The following is an 18,692-nucleotide window of genomic DNA, read 5'->3' as shown; positions in this document are numbered from 1 at the left end:
TTTTAATTTAACAAGTGTTTGTGTTTTGACTTAAAACCAACTTACAAGAACCTGATTCTTGTTCTAGGGGATAGGTTTCTTCAACGCAGAATGTCAGCCTACCACAATGTCAACCTCCTCCTTTATTAAAACTTGAGGCCGACAATGCACGAGCTTGTCACCCTCCTCCTTTATTAAAACTTGAGGCCAACAATGCAAGCAAGCTCGTGCATTGTTGAAGTTATTGAGTATAAGTTAGCATTGCATAATTAATGATCATAAGCTTAATATATCCCCTTCTAAAAATTCAAGGGGTTGATAGAGACACAATTGTAGGTAGAAAAGAATTTTTGATTGTCCAGTTAAGAATAACACCTCAAGTTTTAATCATTTGGATTTATGGGAGATATCACTTTTCAATCAAAAAATTTAACAAACACCAAAACTTGTGATTTCTTCACAAAAACATATGAGTAATTCTATTACTCCTTTCGTCCATTTTTATTTGTCATGTTACACTTTTCGAAAGTCAATTTAACTAACTTTTAATGTTAAATTAGATTACTCTAGTAAAATTACTTGCACTTCGCGCGGGAATCAAATTTCACAAAAATTATAAAATATTACGTAAAACATATCCGACATTATCACTAAAACACTATATTATCTTATATTCAAAATTACGTAGTAACAAACATTAATAATGTAAAGGAAAAAAGAAATTTATTGCATCTTACCATTTATCCTTAATAACATAGATTGTTAAAGACATACCAAGATGTGTAACAAAAGCAATGCTGCTAATGAACCATTCAACAGGAGCAAAGTACACAAATATTTAATTATGAAGGAAGAGGAGGAGGAGAAAGAGAAGGACAAGTTTAGAATTTTCGTAGTTTTAGAATGAGAGGAAATCCTTCTATTTATAGACAACAAAGGATTGTGTAAATAAATGTTTATTGTGCTTTATCAGAAAGATTACAACTATTTTAAATAATTGCGACCATTTCAAAAGGCCACAACCTTAAAAGTTGCACCTTTTCATAAAAGTCGCAACTCTTCATAAAAGTCGCAACTTTTCATTAAATTCGCAATTTTTCATTAAAGTCGAAACTCTTCATTAAAGTCAAAACTTTTATCAAAGTCACAACTCTTCGTTAAAGTCCTGACTTTTCATAAAAGTCACAACTTTTCACGAAAGGGTGACTAGTTTTGTAATAAAACAAATTAAAGGGGAATCCTGATTTTGGGTGACGCCATATATATATATATATATATATATATGAATATATGATTAATTCAATATTTTAAACAAAAGTATTAGATATTCAAAAACAATATGAAAAGTACTATAAATTATAATTTTTTTTAATATCAATATGATGAAAAATACATCTTAAAATGTTAGTCAAAGTTCTTCTACTTTGACTTTAAAAATAGAAACCATGACAATTAAATGTGGACGGAGGAAGTACTAGATTCACTAAAGCTTGAATAGCAAGTTTGTTATACAGTTTGTGTCATGTTTAAGTACAAGACAGATCAATAGTAAAGAATGCTAATGATATTTGCATACTAGCAGTAGACAAAGATAAAACTTGTTTACTCACATTCATTATAATGGTGTCAAAGTGTAGCACATAAAAGCATATACATATAAATTGTATTGTCAATTTTTTTTTATAATATTAATGTAGTTTAACGTGTGATAGAAAGTTAGTTATAACTATCTTGAAAATGACTTGATTGTGTAAACGATTCTTATGCGCATAAAACTTAAAACTTGTTCTATAAATCGACATACTTAGGTGTCCTATAGTCAATATCCAAATCATTTTTTCTCAGCAACTATTTCCATATTTCAATTTTATGCACAAATCTGAAGTTGCTTTACAATGGACATATGACCAAAATAACAAAATTAACATAGAGAGAAATCAATCAAAGATAAGTAGACACTTCGAAAATGTATTTTGAGGAAAGGTTTATCACCTTAACAAGTAAATGCATGAGCGAAGAACATGATCACTTGAACCGAAGACATTAAAGTGAGGATCAGCAACAACAACAAAAAAAAGACACATTAAATTGTAGAAACACAGATATAGCTACAGAATTTAGCTTTATATGTCTGATATGAGCCACTGATGGTAAAAATTTTAATCGAAATCTAAACAGCATTTTGTGAGATGGGTCCGAGGTAATCCCTCTCCAAGCTCCCAACTGCTTGGAATTTTTTCTCCGCCTTCATATACTTTGTTCTTAACACAATGAAACGCACCACAGTGTCCTTCTCAATTCTTGACATCTTTTCATTCATAAAGATAGGATTTTCTCCAGGGACATACTTATAATCCGCCATCTTCTTATGTGAGAGGTATACCTTGTCGACGGGGCCACATCTCATAAAGACACCGTGCTTCTTGATGTCCTAAACAACCCCTTCCAATATCTCTCCACGGAATATCTTGAAGGTAATACAGCTGAACTCCACAGGAAAAAGCACATGACCAGTGTGTTTTTGAACTTTCCCTTCCCCAATCTTGTCCAATGTAGTAACAGCCATAAAGTAACCAAGATCTTTTGAGGCCTTCTTTGCAGCAAAGTCATCCATGAGGCGAATAAGAATTGCCTTCTGAAGCATTACGCCTTCAACATCAAGTTTCTCAGCATGGATTATCACATCCCACGATAACTCAGATTTCAAAAACATTTTGAAGAACCTGTCACAAATCAAAACCTTCATCAAGGGTGCGTATTACAAAGAAACCATGCATGCCGTCACAGCAATTCTAGTATGAAAGGTCAATAAAATGTTTTGAATTTTATATGCCACAACCAATACAAGAAATGAAGTGTGCATCTACTGAAATTTATCCATCTCTAATACCCACAAACACTGTTAAGAGTATTTACACCAATTTGAAACACCGCTAAACCAACAATTGGCGTGATCTAGAGTTTTCCACTGACAAAAGAAAGCAATCAAATTGCTTTTAGGAGGCAACTGCAATCAAATTATATTTAGAATGTTAAGTAGATAAAACTTAATACACATATCCATCCTTCTCACATTTAAAAATCATGTCAACTTCAAATTTACGAAATGTCCCATATTTCAATCAGTGTCAAGAGTAAAAAAAAAAACATAGCCATCCATTTCACAGAGGCAATCACAGTTATATAATAGTGAATTTAGAAAATCATGAGGGAATAGGGGGGAAATGGAGGAAGCAACAATGCATGATCGGGAAGTGACAAGTAAAGGAAACAATTTGAAAAATTCTTAACATATAACTGAAAAAACCTAAACAGCTAGCGCAAGCAAAGAGAACCAGCGAAGGCGGCACAGTAGACGGACTAACCTTTGGTGAACAACCCGGCGATAGGCGACCGGCAAGGAGAAAGTGAGGGTATGGGAACTGTAGAAACTGGATTCAACTCACATGTGATGGTGACTTAGGGCATCTGCAACCCTAGCATATGCTTTACTTTCCAATTTCAAATATAGAGTAGCCAACTCAATTCTCTATTTTACAGGTGCTCACGGTTTTAGTCCATGAAGTTATGTTATTTTTAGTTTAGTCCCTTTTTTAATCATTGGATTTCAAGATTTAAACAAATCTATTTTTGATCGTATATTTTCATATAAATTTTTTAAATATTTTTAATATTTAATTATCATAACTTAAAGTACCTTTTTTACATAGTTTACAAATATATAAATTTTATTTTAAAAAAGTTGAAGAATTCATGAATAAATTTACGATAAAATAAGTTCAATGGGGTAATAGAACCTTAGTATAGTATAAATGTGTCTCTGAGATTTCAGGCATATGTTGAGGGGTGCTTGTGCATTATCCCTAAAATTATTATCAAAAAGATTTCTGAAACATGCAAAAAAGTAAAGCGGATTAAGCTTCGATGTGTTCTATCGTTATATGGTAGCACAAATCCGGAGATGTAAGCCTTTGCTCCGGTGACCTTTGTGAATGAATGAAAATGCTATAAAGGTAACATGAAATGAGAGTATTGATGTTGTACGACTAATACACACTACACAAAAAATTATATTTAGTAATAATTAATTTTTAATTGCCGCTGAATATGTATTTTTAACGGCAATTAACAATAATTATTTATGTCACTAAAACTTTTAGCAATATTGGTTCTAATGACAGTAAAGATTTTAGCACACTTTATTAATATTAATATTTAATGCCACTAAAAGTTGCTTATGTAGTAGTGACACAAAAATGTCTTGCACAAATAAATGAAGTTAACTATGTATACGTTATAAGGGTGGAGTTTCCACCTATCAGAAAATTTCCCTTGAGACTTAAAGTATCAAAATGTATATATGCATCATGTGGAATTCAATTGTATTACCTTCAAGATATTCCATGGAGACATCTTGGAAGGGGTTGTTTACGAGATCAAGAAGCACTGTGTCTTTTTTTAGATGTGGTCCCATCGACAAGGTATACTTCTAACACAAGAAGATGGAGGATTATAAGTATGTGCCTGGAGAAAGTCCTATCTTCATGAATGAGAAGATGTCAAGAATTGAGAAGGACATTGTGGTGCGTTTCATTGTGGTTGGAGCAACGTATGTGGAGGCGGAGAAGGAATTCCAAGCAGTTGGAAGCTTGGAAAGTGCTTGCCTCGGACACATCTCACAAAATGTTGTTTGGATTTCGGTTATATATTCACCATCATTGGCTCATTTCAGACATGTAAAGCTAAATTCTGTAGCTATATCTGTGTTTAGTAAAATTAAATGTGTCTTTTTTTTTGTTGTTGCTTACCCTCTCTTTAGTGTCTTCGGTTCAAGTGGTGATGTTCATCGCTCTTGCATTTACTTGTTAAGGTGATAAACCTTAACAAGAGTCATGAACATTGTTAATGAAATGAGAAGTTATGGTGATACAATTTCTGATCAGCAAGTTGTGGAAAAGATTCTAATTAGCGTCAAAAAAAAGTATAAGTACATTGTTGCTATCACCGAGGAGACGGAAGATCTTTCTAAGCTTTCTATCAAAGAGTTAGGCGGATCATTTTGTGCACACGAGAAGCGAAGATTTTTTCATGAAGATCAATCCTAATTAAGAGACAACTTTCTAATCCAGAACAAACAAGAATTCTAAAAATATCTCAAAAAATCAACAAAAGAAGAATTATAATCCATAAAAAAAGCAGGATCATGATGATTCTCTTAAGAAGGTTGAAGAAAAAGGTGACAAAAATACTAGTTTTTTTTTTTTGTAAAATTTGCAAAAGGATCAATCACAATGCAGAAAAATGCTAGCACAAAGGCAAGACGACGCAATGTAAATTTTGTAAAAGTTTGGCCACATTCTATTGTTGGCACAAGCAATAGGAGCAAACAAATTTTTGTGAAGAATAAGAGGAAGAAATAGAAGAAAATCTTTTCTTTGCTTCTCAATGTGATCTTTTAGCAAAAAAGCAATGAATAGTATATTGATAGTGGTTGTAGAAAATACATGACTGGAGATGAAAAAGTTTTCCTCTCAATTAATAGTAGCATCACTACTAAAGTAAGAATGAGGAATGGAGTCTTAGTTGATGCAAAAGGTAAAAATATCATTTCAATCAACATAAAAGGGAGCGGTAAGCACACTCCACTGTGCCCACATCTATTCTAACTACAAAGACCAAATTCACCTGTAAAAAGATCTTAATATTAAACACACTCCACTGTGACCACATCTATTCTAACTCCAATCATTCTTTGGAATGTATGAAATAATAGGAATACTAAAAGTTTACAAAAAATAGGGATAATGCCCAAGTACCCCCTCAATCTATGCCTGAAATCTCAGAGACACACTTATTCTATACTAAGGTCCTATTACCCTCCAGAACTTATTTTATTAATAATTTTTTACCCCTTTTTAGCCTACGTGGCACTATCTTGTGGGCCCAACGACGGTTGACTTTTTTTTTCAAACTAGTGTCAGGTAAGCTAAAAAGGGGTAGAAAATTACTTATAAAATAAGTTCAGGGGGTAATAGGACCTTAGTATAGTATAAGTGTGTCTCTGAGATTTCGGGCATAGGTTGAGGGGGTACTTGTGCATTTTCCCCAAAAAATATAATATTAGTAGACTACCTAGAATCTACCATAATATTAATTTTTCTGTCGAATGAATATTATCACATAGGCTACCCCTCTGTCATGCTAAGTAAATAAATCTCCGTCACCAGAGTACTGTCACAAACCTCCTGAAGGCATCTTAAAACTAAACTTTGATGACTCGTATGAACTAATGTCCCCAAACGATATGCAACCAGCCCTATATATTTTGTATGCATCTCGTTTGCTCGTAAAGATTGCCCATAAAGGAGATGTTATGGAAATTGGATCATCTAGTTTCAATTCCCCTGTTTTGTATGGTTAAATCTTCTTAATTAAATAAAACACCTCATGTTCTTAAGAAAATAAAATAAAATCTGGCGAGACATCTAAAATTGGTCATTCCTTACTATGGCACATAAAATTCATCAAGTCAAGCACAATTCATTGAATAAGTTGGTGAATAAAATCGTTCCATCCAGAAAGAGGGGAATAGTTTTCTTAAGGGGACATTGTGCATTCAGTGAACTCGATTTTTTCCTATCTATTTCATTCTATTTTACATATCTTGATATATTTCTTTACACTCATTAGTTTATGCTTATGATATTAATTGTTGGGGAAAAACCTATGCCTGAAATTCCACAGACACACTTATACTATAATAAGGTCCTATTACCCCCTCAACTTATTTTATAAGTAATTTTCTACCCTTTTTGGTCTATGTGACACTAGCTTTTAAAAAAAGTTAACCAGCATTGGGCCAACAAGATAGTGTCACGCATGTTGAAAAGGGATAGAAAATTATTAATAAAATAAATTCACGGGGTAATAGGACCTTAGTATAGTTTAAGTGTGTCTTTGAGATTTCGGACATAGGTTGAGGGGGTACTTGTATATTATCCCTAATTGTTGTTTTTAGTACATGTTTTTAACTCTATTGTTTATGTTTTTGTAAAATTATTTTCTTCAGTTATATTTACCACATACACATATAGTTGGGTGTTTACCAACTGATTTTTGGTTGGTAAATTTACCAACAAATTAAAATCGGTGGGTAATGTTTACCGACGAGCATTTTAACAACGGATTAATAGTAATTGACATTTGATTGGTAACTCAATTTGCCAATTAATTTAATCAACTTACCAATGATTTTTTTTGTTTGTGATTGGGGTTTGTTTCTTAGTGTTAGCTCTTTCTTTCAATCAATTTGGCAATATAAAAATTTATTTAGAGGCATTTTTACAATTCTTTTGACTATTTTGCAGCGCTTAGTTTAGAGGCAAACATGCATCGATCATATGTTGAGATTTTTCTATATGTAAAAATTATACATGCATGTAGCAAGTTGAGCTAGAAGCAGTGGCGGCGCTAAGTATATATACAGGATGTCCAAGCAGACATCATTTGTCTAATAATTGTACCATATATAAGTTAGATGATACGATAAATGGTTAAGTAACATATTTTAGACGCACCCTCAAAACACAAAAGTTTTAGCCTATTGGTTTCTAATTCACAAGGAAAGTTTGCTTAAGGTGATTGCAAATTGAAGGTCGCTTGATGTAGAGTTAAGCCTTTTTCCTTCTGCACGTTTTGATACGACCAGTTACTTTTAAACGTGAACACTGAAGTAGATTTTGTACTCTTTGTGAAATTTCAGGCTCCAGCCCTGACTTAAAGTTGAAGCATGATATAATAACCAGAAAATTGAATAAATAATGTATTTAAGATACCTTATAAATTACTTATCCTAAACATTGCTTTTAAAAAAGCTTAAATAGGTACAACTAAATTTCACCCCTAACACACGATATCTAGCTAGAAGAAACTGACTCTCCAATCTTGTTCATTTGAATAAGGTCACACTTGAACAGTCTGTCAACTTGGATTTCTTTTCTAAAACAATGTTCTTTTGATGATGTTGGTGCAGTTAATGACTTGTTTCAGCTTCATATTTGCAATTATATTGTTGGCGAGCATATTGACTATATTCATAGATCAAGTTTCAAAATAAAATTGTTGTACCCATGTCGTTCACACCATTTTTTACACTAAACTGAACTGCCATGAACTAGACTATGTTGCTACCTGTACACTACCGAGGGAACGAGAATGCCATGATCAGGCCTCTATAACTATTCTTCATGATCTCCCTAATGCCTGCCCTTCCAATCTCTTGTACATAACATATTTTATAAGACTTTTTATAGATCAATAAGTCTCGAGACCTAAACTAGAAATGATAAAATCAAAATTTTATAGGCTGATTTCCAAATAAGAAAAGACATGAAAATTATGTATAAAATTTGATTTCTCATTCCATAGGGGTGAAAATGAAAGAGTACAAAATTTTACTCCCTATATGCCCCAATATTTCACACATTTCGTTTTTCAAGTGTTAAATAGTTTAAATTTTATTGTGAATTTGTTCATGAATTCTTCAAGTTTTTTAAAATAAAATTTATATATTTGTATACTTTGTAAAAAACGTACTTTAAGTTACGATAATTAAAAATTCAAAATATTAAAAAGATTTATATGAAAATATACGATCAAAAATAGATTTGTTTAAATCTTGATATCCAATGATTAAAAAAGGGACTAAACTAAAAATAACATAACTTCATGAACTAAAACAGTGAGCACCCGTAAAATAGAGAATTGAGTTGGCTACTCTATATTTGGAATTGGAAAGTAAAGCATATGGTAGGTTTGTGGATGCCCTAAGTCACCATCACAAGTGAGTTGAATCCAATTCTACAGTTCTATACCTCACATTCTTCGTGCCGTCGTCGCTTGTTGCCGGGTTGTTCACCAAAGGTTAGTCCATCTACCGTGCCGCCTTCGCCGGTTCTCTTTGCTTGCGCTAGCTGTTTTAAGTGTGATTGCCTCTGTGAAATGGATGGCTGTGTTATTTTTTGACTCTTGAGACTGATATAGAAAATATGGAAGGAAAAATAATATCTTTAGAAAATGATCAAGTTTATTTACTTAAGGCCACTTGAGATGATTACAATCATCAACTACATCACTATTTATACTACTCAAAATAGAAAACAAAAAGTCTTGCACAAATAACTAAATACATGTATCACAATTTTACTAGATACATGTACTACGAAATTCATAAGAGACTTCTTGAAAAACTAAGAGACAATTTCGGAAGACTAAACATTGATGCATTAATTCCAACACTCCCGTTTAATGCATTTGCTTGATAACTCCAATACGTTCTCGAAGATAGCAAATTTTTTTTTATAGGAAATGCTTTGGTAAAGATGTTAGCAAGTTGTTCTCCTGTCTGACAATAATGCAACTGAATTTCGCATTTATCTTGTGCTTCTCAGATAAAATGATACTTGATTCCGCCCTGTGTTTTTTGGATCAAATCCGGTGACAATTCTCCACTCATGTCCTTCCAGAGCTGGGTAAGTGATCTTCAAGATGGAAATATGCTTTGATCTTTCATGGATGACTGGATTCTTCACAATTGCAATTGCTGATCTGTTATCACAATAAAGAACAGTCCCTTTTTTTTTTATTATTCACCAATGTCTTCAAATATTCTCCTAATCCAAATAGCTTGAGAAGTAGCCTTGGATGCTGAAACATATTCTACTTCTACAGTGGATTAAGAAACAACACTTAGCTTTTTTGATAACCAAGAACAAATATTTGATCCAAATAAGAAAGCATAACCAGAAGTACTCTTCATGTAATCTATACTTCCAGCCCAATCACAAACAGAATAACCAATTAAGTTCAAATCTCCACCAATTTTGTACATTATCCCATAATCCATTGTTCCTTGCAAGTAGCAAGAACACGCTTTGCAGCTCCAAAATGCACTTGGCTTGGTTCTTGTATGAATCTGAACAATAAACTAGCACCAAACATAATATCTGGCGTTGTTGAAGTAAAATATTCCAAACTTCCAATCAAATTCCTATAAAGTGAGCTATTAACTTTCTTTTCTCCATCATCTTTTCTAAAATTCTCATTTTCTGCTAATGGTATGGCCACAGACCTACAATTCATCATTTTGAATTTTTTAAAAATACTTTTAGTATATTTCTTTTGAGAAATGAAAATTCATTCTTTCACTTGAGAAACTTCGATGTCCAAGAAATAATTTAGCAACCCAAGATCACTCAGTTCATAAGTTTGCATCATATCTTGTTTGAAATTCTGCATCATCTTTACATCATTTCCTATGAAGAGCAAAACATCCACATAGATACAAACAATGATAATGCTGCCATGTTCTTTCTTCACATACAAAGTGACTTCACTTTTACTTCTCTGAGAATTATTTTTCAGAAAGTATGTATCAATTTCATTGTACCAGGCTCTTGGAGCTTGCTTCAGCCCGTAAAGAGCTTTTTTATCCTATGCACCTTTTGTTCTCCCCCTTGAATAAAAACTCCTTGAGGTTGCTCAAAATAAATCTCTTCATCAAGTTTTCCATTCAGAAATGTTGATTTAACATCAAGTTGAAATATCTTTCATTTCTTTTGTGCAGCAACAACAATTACAGTTCTAATTGTCTCAAGACGAGCAACTGGAGAGAAAGTTCCATAAAAATCAATACTTGGTTATTGCGTGAAGCCTCTAGCAATAAAACTTGCTTTGTGCTTTTGAATATGTCCTTCCTGATTGAGTTTGATTTTGTAAGTCCATTTTAGACTTACAACTTCTCTTTCTCTAGGAAATAGCCACAAGCTCCCAAATATTATTTTTTTCAATCATTCGAATTTCTTCTTCCGTGGCTTTCTTTCAAACATCATGCTTTATTGCCTCTTCATAATTTTGTGGCTCAACACCGTCAAAATTACATCTTTGATAAATGTCACTCAACATTTTTGTTCCTCTTGGATGAGCTTCTTCATTATCTGAATCTGGGATTTCTCCCCCTTGAGAGACATCTTCATCTTTCTCATCCTCTTCTTGATTTGAAGATATGATAGTAGTATTCTCTATCTTTTTATCCTCCCAATTTTTCATGTTGTTTTTCATCAAAAATGACATCTCTACAAACAACAAATTTGTTAGTTTTGACATCGAGAAGCCTATATCCTTTTGTCACGTCACTATAACCAAGAAAGACACATTTTTTATTTTTTCATCCAATTTTGTTCTTTTTTCAGCAGGTACATGAGCATAACAAATACACCCAAAAATTTTAAAATGACTTACAGATGGTTTAATTCCACTCCAAGCTTCAACTGGTGTCTTGTCCTTTAGTGCCTTTGTTGGACACCTGTTAAGGATGTGAACTGTTGTATACACTGCTTCTGTCCAAAAATATTTTGGTAGCCCTTTCTCATTCCTCATAGTTCTGCCCATTTCAACAATTGTTCTATTTCTTCTTTCAGATACACCATTTTGTTGAGGAGTATACCCTGCTGTAAGTTGCTTCTGAATGCCTTCATTTTTGCAATATTCTTCAAATTCTCGACTTGTGTACTCACCTTCTCGATCACTGCGAATGGTTTTGATGCTGCAACCTTTTTGCTTCTCAATAAGGGCTTTAAGTTTCTCGAATGTAGCAAATGCTTCTTACTTTTATTTCAAGAAATAAACCCAAGTCATTCATGAGAAATCATCAATAGATATTAGAAAATACCTTTGACTTCCAAGAGATGGAGTCTTTATTGGTCCACAAATGGCCGTATGAATTAGTTCAAAAAGTACACTATCTCTCCAAGACACCCCTTTTGGAAAAGACTTCCTGTGTTGCTTTCCCATTATACAACTTTCACATGTATCCACCTCAGTATGAATCTAGAAAGACCTTGCACCATGTCCTTTTGTTTGAGAAGCTTTAAACCATGAAAATTCAAGTGACAAAATCTTTTGTGTCAAAGCCATGAATCATCTACAATTTCATTTTTTAATGCATTGTAATGAAATTACAAAGGGAAGTTTCTTTTTATCATCTTTACTTCAACAATGATTTGATTTGGCTTAATTTTATAATAAATCCTGCAATAATTATCTCTAAACACAAGAGAATAATCATTTTCCATGAGTTGACTAACACTAAGCAAATTTTCTTCCAAGTCAGGAGCATGAAGAACATCATGAATTTGATTACCGTTTCCTTTCATGTTGATCGAAATAGTACTATTACCTTTCGCATCAACTAAGGCTCCATTCCCCATCTTCACTTTAGTAGTGATGCTATTATTAATTTAGAACTTTTTCATCTCCAGTCATGTGATTACTACAACCACTATCAACATATCATTCATTGCTTTTTGTTGAAGCATCAGATTTAGAAGCAAAGAAAAGGTTTTCTTCCCTTTCTTCCTCCTGTTTTTCATAAATATTTGCTTGCTCCCGTTTCTTGTGCCAACAATCCTTCTCAACGTGGCCAAACTTTTTACAAAAGTTACATTGGGGCTTGCCTTTGTGCCAACATTTTTCTGCATTGTGATTAGTCTTTTTGCAAACTTTACAAAAAAGACTAGAGTTTTTTTCACCTTTTTCTTCAACCTTCTTGGAAGAACCATCACGATCCTGCTTCTTTTTTGGCTTGTGATTTTTCTTCTGATGATTTTTTGAGAAATTTTGAGAATTCTCATTTATTTTAGACTGGAAAGCCGTCTCTTTGGGTTGATCTTCACGAAAAAATCTTCGCTTCTCGTGTGCACAAAATGATCCAACTAGCTCTTTGATGGAAAGCTTAGAAAGATGTTTCGTCTCCTCGGTGATAGCAACAATGTACTCATACTTTTCTGTGACACTAATTAGAATATTTTCCAAAAATTGTTGGTTAGAAATTGTATCACTATGATTTCTCAATTCATTAACAATATTCATGACTCTTGTGCAATATTTATAAATTTTTTCAATTTCTATCATCTTTAAATTTTGAAACTCTCTTCTAAGAATTTGAATATTTATAGTGCGTACCTTTTCGTCACCATACACCTCAGTTTCCAGAAAATCCCAAGCTTCATTTGAAGTCTCACAAGTAGCAATTCTGCAAAATATGCTCTTGAGTCCATCTGGATTTTGCTCAAGGCTATTGCATCTTGACGATAACTTAGTCTCAAGATTTTTCATCTCTGCTGCTGTAAGATCACCATCGTTGTCTGGTTCTTCAAAGCCATTTGCAACAATAGTCCACAAACCTTCAGCTTTCAAATGTGTTCTCATTCTTATCTTCCAGTATTCAAAATCAGTTCCATCAAATAATGGAGTAAGAACAACTAAAGAATCAACACCTTCATTTGTTTTGGATGCCATATCTATTTTCTTCACCTAACCCCAGATTAAGAACGAAAACCTGCTCTTGATACCAATTTGTAGAAAATATGGAAGGAAAAATAACATCTTTAAAAAGCACTCAAGTTTAATATAGGTTACTTAAGACCACTTGAGATGATTACAATCATCAATTACATCACTATTTATACTAATCAAAATAGAAAATAAAAAGTCTTGCACAAATAACTAAATACATGTATCACAATTTACTAGATACATGTACTACGAAATTCTAAAGAGACTTCTTGAAAAACTAAGAGACAATTTCAGAAGACTAAACATTGATGCATTAATTCCAATAGGGTGCTAGGCGCATCCTATTTTTCCATACATTCCAAAGAATGATTGGAGTTAGAATAGATGTGTTGTGGAAAAGGCATCTTAAAAGTCGTTGCTATGATGAATTCTGATGTAAATCATTGTTATAGAAAAACTAATCAAGTTGCAGATGTGTTAGCCAACATGCTGCTGTTAGACAAAATGCAAATGCTAAAAAGGCATTTTTGTACGTGGGCTTGCTTAGTCTTATAATGGAATAAATAACTCCGGTTTGTAGTACTTCACAACAAATAAAAATCATGTATATGCAATACACATTTCAATATGATCATCACTGTTGAGATTTCGTTCATTTTAGTGTACATGTTATCCGACATTTCAAATTAAGAACGGTGTATATAGCACATACCAATGAAAAGCTCGGTACTAATTAAGATCATATGAAGGATATTTAGCGCTAGAACCTTACCAGACAAGGATTGAAAAAATATTTATGACTCCACCACAACCTTTATTGGTATAGAAGAGGTATTATTCATTGTACAAGCAGAATAAATCTATAGAACCTTAACACAAATGCTACGTAGTGACATAAGAAATCCAAATAGGGCTAAAGCCAAATGCATTGTTAGAAATAGAATTGGGAATTATTATGATAATGACTTTTCCTATTATCCAACTCCATTCTTTAATTACTAACAATTATGTCTTACGAGTATTAATTTTTAAAGAAGAAAAGGAAATTGTGATGCTCTTGCTGAATTTGTAGTCTTAAAAATTGTAAAAATGGAAACAAAGCATTCTTTTTTAATCGGACTACATATAGAGGAAAGTAGTATAAGAAAAATTGAAACAGATGGTGTACGTAATTATTAAGATATTTATCCATCATATTAGTCATTTCCATTTATTATTTATTCTAATTAATAGTTAGTCCACCCACTATAGTTAGTTAGAATTGGTTAGAAGTTTGTTAGTGTATTAGCTGTAACTTTCATGAATTAGTTAGATTGCTTATTTTTCATTCTTCTGTTTAGTTCTATAAATAGATTAGATCACAAGCTATAAAGTTCAAGTTGATTAGTGCAATACACATTTCTTTTCTCTCTATCAGTCTTCACATGTTTCTTCTCCAATGAAGCAGTATTCACCATTATAGGTGAATGCTTAATTGCTTCAATTCTTCAAATTGGCATGGTACCAGAGCCAGGTTGCTCTCATTAGATTTTTTTTCTCAACTCAATTCTTCAATCGGTTCATCGGTTTCTCTATTTTTTCTCTTTCTTGTTCATCGCGATCTGCAACTAAAGTGTTTTTGCAGTTGCACTAACAATCCTCTGCATTTGCAATCAATCATTTCGCATATTTGTTTCATTAATCTGATTCATCATGGTGGAAGACACAGATCCCAGCACCAGCTTGACAGGAAGCACTGCAATCGATGTGAGTAATCTTCTCTACATTCATCCATCTGATAGCCCTAGCATTCTCCTTGTTCAATCTGTATTCAAAGGGATAGGTTATAGAACATGGAGAATAGGGGTGATGAGATCTCTTTCTGTGAAGAACAAGTTAGTCTTTTTACAGGGGAATGTAGGAGACTAGCCCTCAATTCACCCCAATATCTCCAACGGGAAAGATGTGATAATATGGTCACTTCATGGATACTCAATTCCCTAGGAAAAGACATTGCAGATAGTGTAGAATATGTCTGTGACTCTTTGCAATTATGGAAAGAGTTAGAAGATGGTTATTAATAACAAATAGTATTAAATAAATAGTACAAAATAATATTAGTATTTACTGTGTACTAATCCTAGTCCTATTAGGATTAGTACTCCTTAATCCTAGTCCTATTAGGATTAGTACTCCTTCCTATATCTCCTATATATATCTCCCATGTATTCCCTTAACACTTTAATACAATCAATGTTCCTTCATGGTATCAAGAGCCAGAAAACCTAGATCTTCTTTTCTTTAATTTTTTTTCTCTCTTTAGGGCACCGATTGTTCCCTCTCTTCTCTTGGGCGGCGGCAGCCATGACAACCGAGGTGGATCCTCTCGATTCACTTCCTTCTAGCGTTAAACTCTTTCTCAGGCATCTTCATGCCCTGATTCGCGAAAAATTATCAGACATAAATTACCCTACATGGAAAATCACCGTTCTTACAGCCCTTGAGTCCAATTACCTTCTCAAATACGTCGATGGAAGCACAGAACCGCCGCCGGTAGTCATCACCGCCACGGACAAATCAGAAAAAATCAATCCGGCCCATGCCGCCTGGAAAGCCGTGGATGGCCAGATCCGATCATATTTGATTGCGGTCATCTCTCCCACGGTTCAGAAAAACGTCCGATCCTACACAACTGCTTCAGCCCTATGGACGGCCCTCGCAACACGCTATGCATCAATTTCCCACTCTCATATTTTTCAATTGCGTGATCGTCTCCACACAATTACCAAAGGCACGAAAACTATGGCGGAGTATTTAGACGAGGTCTCCACCATCATCACAGCCCTCGACGCCGTGAACGAAATCATTCCCGAAAAAAATCTCGTCATGTGCATCGTTCGGGGGCTCCCATCAGCTTACTCCTCCATTAAACAGGCGGTTCGCATTAGTCCAACGCCCGTTGACCTAGCTACTCTCTCCTCGTGGCTAAAAAGTGAAGAAATCAACGTGGATCTAGAGAGCAAACTTCTTCTCCGAGAAGCCGCTGTTATGGAGCCGGCCACCGCCCTCACTGCAAGCCAAAACTATCGTGGGGGGCGTGGTGGCGGACGACAGGGGAGCCGCGGCGGCTACGGCAGAAACAGCGGAGGCCGCGACGCGGCGGTCGGCAGGGCAGTCGTCCGCCGTACGACGGTCAGCAGCACGACAGCAACAACAGCCTGCACTCCTTCGGCATCGGCGGCCAGTCATCTTCCAGCGGCGAGCAGGGCACTTACGAGCTGGATCGTCCAACTTTTCAAATCTGTCAGAAAACAGGACACACCGCTGTTCGTTGCTAGTTTCGGTATGAGGAGAGCCGAAATATTGATAACCGTGCCAATTATGCATCTCAAGCCGGCCCTTCCTCTGAATGGCTGTTGGATACTAGGGCCAACATGCACGTTACTTCTGATCTATCTAAGCTTAACGCTCCAAATCCATATCATAGCTCCAATGGTATTACTGTTCGCAATGGCGAGTCCCTTAAAATTTCTCACACTGACACGAGTACAATCAAAACCCCCACTGCTATCTTTCACCTAGGTAACCTTACCCACGTCCCTTCTATTAAAACCGATCTTCTTTCAGTTCACCAATTCACAAAAGACAATAATTGCTCACTCTTGTTCACCTCTAATGATTTTAAGATCCTAGACAATACTACCAAGAGGGTGATTTTTCAGGGCCCCTGTAAGCATGGTCTGTACGTCCTTCCTGGCACAAGTTCGTCTGCCCACCCAGTTTCAGAAAGCATTCCTGTGGCTCCGGTGGCTCTTTCGGCTGATGGCCACAGTCTGTTGTGGCACAGTCATCTGGGTTACCCGTCTACTCAAATAATAAATTCTTTAATGTCTCAATTAGGTTTTTCTTCCATTCATGTAAACAATTGTGACTCCTGTTCAATTGCTAAATCTCATAAATTACCTTTTACTTTATCTGAGAAGCATACAACTGCACCTTTTCAACTTATTCATTCTGACCTATGAGGTCCTACTGTTGTTCCTTCATTTGCTGGTTTTCGCTATTATATTTGTTTTGTGGATGATGTTACAAAATACACTTGGTTGTACCCACTAAAAAATAAATCACAAGCATACACCACCTTTGTCACTTTTGAAAAAATGGTCAAAACACAATTCAATTCTCATGTTAAACTTTTTCGAAGTGACAATGGAAAAGAATATGTAAATAACATCTTTGGCCAGTTTCTGCAATCCCTGGGAATTATACATCAAACCTCCTGTCCATACACTCCCGAACAGAATGGGGTGGCTGAGCGTAAGCATCGCCATCTCATTGAAATGGTCTCATCTCCCTGTCTCCTTTTGGGTAGAAGCTCTAGCCACCGCAAACTACCTCATTAACAGAATGCCCGGTCACACCCTCTCCAACAAATCACCCTATCAACTCCCTTACCAAGAACTTCCCAATTATACCAACCTCCGCGTTTTTGGGAGTCTTGCCTACCCTTGGCTACGCCCTCATATTACTCACAAATTACAATCCCGATCCCGTCCTTGTATTTTCTTGGGTTATCATCCTACCTCCAAGGGTTATCGCTGTCTTGACCCACAAACTCATAAAGTCTACATATTTTGTCATGTCAAATTTGTCGAAAATGAGTTTCCCTACGGGTCTATTTCCTCCTCCACAAATACATCATTCATTGGCGTCTTTCCCTTTTCCCAACATACTCACAGGGTCACTCACCACCTTCCCCCACACCTCTACCCACTACCCAACCACCCCTTATCACCACTTCGACCGTCACCCACAATACACCCGCAACCACCACCCACACTCACAACCAACCCGAACCACCCCATACCCACAACATCTCCAGTCCGATCCGTTTTGGGTCCTTCCCGGCCACCCCCGAATTACCACCGCCCGTGCCACCCCCAATACTCATCCCATGTTAACCCGTGGCAAAGCCGGTATCTTTAAACCCAAAACTTTTCAGGCTACCATACTACCAAATACACCCCTTCCCGATAGTGAACCAACAACCTACTCTGTTGCCTCAAAAAATGCTTATTGTCGTCATGCTATGGATGACGAGTTTAAGACTTTGACTGATCAGAAAACTTGGGTTCTTGTACCTAAGCCCCATGGGCGGAACCCAGTAGGCTGTAAATGGGTGTACAAAATTAAACACAATGCAGATGGCAGTATTTCCAGGTACAAGGCTCGTTTGGTTGCTAAAGGCTACAATCAGGAGTATGGGCTTGATTACTCCGAGACATTCACTCCTGTTATTCGGCAGGAAACCATTTGCCTGGTACTGTCACTAGCCGTGCGCAACAATTGGCTCATCAATCAGTTGGATGTTTCCAATGCTT

General features: G+C 35.3%; 1 protein-coding gene and 1 pseudogene across 1 annotated transcript; both read right to left on the bottom strand.

Annotated features, from left to right (window-relative positions):
- Positions 1-2,034: 2,034 nt before the first annotated feature.
- Positions 2,035-3,460, bottom strand: LOC138349038 (DNA-directed RNA polymerase V subunit 7-like; annotated as a pseudogene).
- An 8,867-nt stretch (positions 3,461-12,327) lies between these two features.
- LOC138349294 (uncharacterized) lies at positions 12,328-13,335 on the bottom strand. Its single transcript, XM_069299614.1, has one exon. The coding sequence runs from the start codon at positions 13,333-13,335 to the stop codon at positions 12,328-12,330; it is 1,008 nt and encodes a 335-aa protein (XP_069155715.1).
- Positions 13,336-18,692: the final 5,357 nt, after the last annotated feature.

Source organism: Solanum lycopersicum, chromosome 6 (assembly GCF_036512215.1).
Source record: "Solanum lycopersicum chromosome 6, SLM_r2.1".
Taxonomy (NCBI): Eukaryota; Viridiplantae; Streptophyta; class Magnoliopsida; order Solanales; family Solanaceae; genus Solanum; species Solanum lycopersicum.
The sequence above is the reverse complement of the archived record's forward strand: the minus strand, read 5'-3'. Positions and strand labels throughout refer to the sequence as shown.